The following is a 4,457-nucleotide window of genomic DNA, read 5'->3' as shown; positions in this document are numbered from 1 at the left end:
GTGCCTCCTGCCCCCAGCCCTGCCCCCACCGGTCCCAGGCCCGGCCCGGCCTCTGGCACCGGCTCTATCAGGTTGTCAGGAGGGACAGCTGGCTTCTGTCCCCTGCAGCTCTGTCCCGGTTTTAAATAGCGTGTCTGCAGCTGGACCATCACATGGGCTTATATGGTGCTGAGCCCACGGCTGTCATGTTTTCCGATGGTCTTAGGCGACCCCTGTGAAAGGGTTGTTCGACCCCCAAAGGGGTCTCGACCCACAGGTTGAGAACCGCTGCCTTACCCCACTGGGGATGTGCCCGCAACCAAGGTACACGCCCTCAACCAGAATCGAACCTGGGACCTTTGAGTCCGAAGGCTGACGCTCTATCCACTGAGCCAAACCGGTTAGGGTAGCTTTTTATTTTGATGTGGTCCCCATCTACTTTGTTATTGGAGAATATTTTAAGATCTTCAGCCCAGCCAGCACGGCGTCCGCTCTGGGGACCGTGGGAGTGGACGGAGCTCCGTGTTCCCTCCACGAGGGGCCGGGCTTTGGAGGAGGTGACACGGGGATAGGGCTCCGGAGAGCCCGGCTGGGAGGTCCTTTCACGGGGTGTGAGCCCAGCTCGTGGTTAGAGGGTCACCCCTGAGTCTCGCTCCCCTTGTCCCCCCCAACGCGCCCGCAGAGAAATATCCCCTTGATTTTTCAGCTCCTCCTGCTCCGGCCAGCGGCCGGCGGAGAAAATATTTGGGGGAAGGGCTGCCAGGAGGGTCAGGAATTTCAACCACATTCCAGGCCCAGGGAGTCCCTCCTCTGACGCATCCTCTGGGGAGAGGGGTCCCCCCCCTGCCATGCCCTGCCCCCTGGCTCCCCTAGGGGCTGACAGCTGCAGGGAGGGATGTCCCAGCTGCGTCCCGGACAAGCGCTACATTCCTTAGAAGCTCAGCCGTTCTGCGGGATTAGAACTGGAAGCCCATTCATTTCACAGCCGGGTGGACGGAGGCCCAGAGAGGTTAAGGGGCTGAACTAAGGTCACACAGCAAAAACCTGGTTTTCAAAACCCGCATTTGGACCTCATGGCCAGTGGACCCTGATCTCTGGGCTGTGGGAGGAGGTGGGGCAGGTGGGGAGATGGGGGGGTGGGAGGAGAAGCTTTTTTGGAACATTATCACCCCTGCTGGGGGGCGGGCGGGGTTTTGATTGCCTCCTAAGCTGGAGCCCCCAGCTCAGCCTGCCCCAGCCTCTTCTTCAGTCTGGCCTGGGGGCAACGGGCCTGGTCTGAGAGCCCTCCCCCACCTTCCGGGGGCTGGCATGCTATTTTGGGGAGCCGGGTGGGGCTCCCAGGAGCGGGGAGGGCTCCCTCCTCCTCTCCACCCTAGGGCCAGTGGCTCCGAGCAGGTGGGAGGTGGGGCAGGAGAGGAGAGAGGAGCTGAGATCCCGTGCTCCAGGCTGGCCGTGCACAACCCCCTCCCTGAGGGGACCAACTCTGCCCAGCAGCCTCCCCAGCTCTAAGCCACCGGTCCGGCTGCTCCCCTGGTCCGGGCTGTGCTGTGGGCCACAGGCTCCCCACCGACCCTGGGGACTCCTCTCGGACAGTCAGTCATCCCAAGGACAAGCATTTGTGAGAAACAAGGCCGTGCAGGGTGGCTTTGCAGGGTCCCTGGTGGTAACATCTGGGCAGCAACAAGGCTGCAAGTCGCCCTTAGGATGTGGACACTGTGACGGCCGCCAGGCGGGTCCCCGGACCGAGGAGGGGGCTGAGCTGAGGCAGCCGGGTCCCCCCTTGGCCCACACTGACATCTTTCTGTTTGGGAGGGAGGGAGCGGCCATGTCTGACGCAGAAGAGGTGGAGGAGTACGAGGGGTGAGTGCCAGAGTATCCTGTCCCCTCCCTCCTGCCCTCTCCCACCTGTCCCTGTGCTGCCCCTGTCACCTATCCTTGGAGCCGCCCTGGGAGCAGGAGGGTGGGTGTGCGTGTGTGTGTGTGTGAGAGTGTGTGTGAGAGTGTGTGTGCGTGCACACATTCCTGACCGTGTCCCTCCACCCTGCAGGGAGCAGGAAGGTAAGCGCACGCCTGCACCCTCATTCGGGCGGATGGAGGCCGCCTGGTTTGAAACTGACCCGCCTCTTGTCCCCTTTCTTGTGGCCGTGACCTTGTCCGAGCAGAGGAAGCCGTGGAAGGTACGGGGCTTGGGCTGATGGAGGGGGGCAGGGGGAGCCCCAGGAGCCGAGATTTCCTGGGCGGCCTGTCCCTGTCCCTGTCCCTGTCCCCACCTCTCAGCTGAGCAAAGCCCTTCCCACAGCCCTGGCCCCTGCACAGGGTCGGCCCCGACCTTGGCCGCCCTGACCTTGGCCGCCCTGACCTTGGCCGACAGGCGGGAGGGACCATTGCAGGTTGTGGGCCATCCGCTCGGCTGCAGCAGGGCCGGGGCCTGATGAGTGGCTGCGCTATTGAAGAAAACACCGGGGTCCGAGCCTGCGGCTCCTGGTTCCTGGTCCCCCACACCCCCCCCCTCGGGTCCGGGGCTGGGGGAGCAGGCGGGGCCTGGCGCTCACCGTGCCCGTCGCTTGCCTGTCGCTTCAGAGCAGGAAGAGGTGGCGGAAGAGGAGGCAGCGGAGGAGGCAGAGGCGGCAGCGGAGGAGAAGGCTGAGGGCGAGGCTGAGGGAGAGGCGGAGGCCGAGACCAACGCGGACGGTGGGGCTCTGGGAGGGCGCGGGGCGGGGGCAGAGCCCGCAGCCACTCCTGTGGCCGGAAAGACCCACCAGACATGCTGTCCAGCCGTGTGGCTGCGCCTCGGTCTGGGCTGGGGCTCAGCGGTCAGTTGTCCACGGAGGAGCCGGGACTTCGAGCGCATTCTGTGTCGGGTGGAGGCCGGGCCCAGAATGTGTGCACGCATGTGTGCACATGTATGTGAAAGTATGCATGTGGGCTGTGTATGTGGCTGTGCACGTGTGTTCAGATGTATGTGCATATATGTGTGGTTGTGCGCGCGCGTGAGTGCATGTGTGTATGTGCGGAGGTTGTGTACGTGTGTGGCTGTGCACGTATAGCCGTGTGTGCATGTGTGAGTATGCATGACTGTGTGTGCACATGTGTGTGCACGTGTGTGAACAGACAGCTCCGGAACCCCGGAACTCAGCAGGCGCACTGGGTCATGTCCTGTCTGTGGGGGGCTCTCGGTAGGGGGCCCCTGAGCTTAGAACCGGGACTTGGTTGACGTTTCTCCTTCTGTTCAGACGACAGACAAGAGGAGGGAGCGAAAGAGGCTGAAGGTGAGGACGATTGGGCATAGGCGAGAGGTTTGGGGTGGTGAGGGGACCCGGGGTGGTGAGGGGACCCTGCCCGTTGAGGGAGGCGGCTCCCAGGGAGGGGGGAGGGCCCACGGGGACCAGACAGACTTGGTGCCGATGTGGGTTTGGGCTGCTGGGCTCCACCCTCTGCCCCTCAATCCAGAGACACTGCTTGGGGGGGTGCGGGGGGTGGAGGGGGAGACCAGTGTCCTGTCCCCACGGTGGACAGGGCTCCCCGCTGTCACAGCCACACACGAGGAGCTGGAGCTCAGGCTAATCACTCACAGGGTGCGGGTCCGTGGGTGAAACCCCAAGGCCTTGCCGTCCACGTGGTGGTCACTGCTGTGGTCGCAGCCATGCCCCTGGGGGAGGGGCAGCTAGCGGGGACCTAGAATCCCGCCCCCAGGGGCTTCAGGGGGCATGTGGGGTCTGCAGCCCACAGGGCCTTCATTCTCCCCAATGCTCCTGGGACTGGGACGGGGACGGGGGTAGGTAGGGGATGGGGAAATGGAGGCCCTTGGTCCCCACCCCCTCGGGACAGAGCTGGGCCCGGATCCGGGGCCCCCTGACCGCTGGCTGTGCCCGTCTCTCTGCAGATGGCCCCGTCGGGGAGTCCAAACCCAAGCCCAGGTGAGCAGGACGTGCCTGTGGGAGGCCCCGGCCATTTCCCAGTTTCAATTTATGAACCTCAGTTTGGCCTCCCGGCTCAGGGGGACAGACTGACCGGCCCGGCTCCAACTCCCCAGCTCCGTCCTGTGTCCAGCACCTTCCCTCCCCGGCCACCTGCGTGTCCACAGCCCCACGCAGACCTGTGGGCGACGGGGAGACGGAGGACTAGACCCCCAGGCCTTTTTGGTTAATCCTCCCCCGAGGACATTTCTCCACTGATTTTCAGAGAGAGAGGAAGGGAGAGTGAGAGAGAAACATGGAGGTGAGAGAGACACATCGATGGGGCCTCCTGCACCGGTGCTCCCAGCTAGGGCTGAGGATTAAGCCTGCAATCCAAGTATGTGCACTTGGCTGGAATCAAACCCTTGACCCTTTGATCTGTGGGCCTATGCTCTATCCACTGAGCCAAACTTGCTAGGGCATGGACTTGCTTATTCTTGACATTTTATGTAAATAGAATGATAGAATACATGGCCTTTGTGATGGCTTCTTATATTTAGCATACTGTTTTCAAGGTTCATC

At 63.0% G+C, this 4,457-nt stretch overlaps 1 protein-coding gene across 1 annotated transcript in view; it reads left to right on the top strand.

Moving 5' to 3' along the window:
* LAD1 (ladinin 1) overlaps positions 1-1,726 on the top strand; it is a 9,371-nt gene extending 7,645 nt beyond the window's left edge. Inside the window, exon 9 of the mRNA XM_015559874.1 lies at positions 1,694-1,726. Within this exon, the coding sequence (XP_015415360.1) occupies positions 1,694-1,698 (5 nt within the window). The 3' untranslated portion in view covers positions 1,699-1,726. The remainder of the gene's footprint in view (positions 1-1,693) is intronic.
* The last annotated feature ends 2,731 nt before the right edge of the window (positions 1,727-4,457 follow it).

The sequence above is a fragment of the Myotis davidii genome, unplaced genomic scaffold (genome assembly GCF_000327345.1).
Source record: "Myotis davidii unplaced genomic scaffold, ASM32734v1 scaffold1915, whole genome shotgun sequence".
NCBI lineage: Eukaryota > Metazoa > Chordata > Mammalia > Chiroptera > Vespertilionidae > Myotis > Myotis davidii.
The sequence above is the reverse complement of the archived record's forward strand: the minus strand, read 5'-3'. Positions and strand labels throughout refer to the sequence as shown.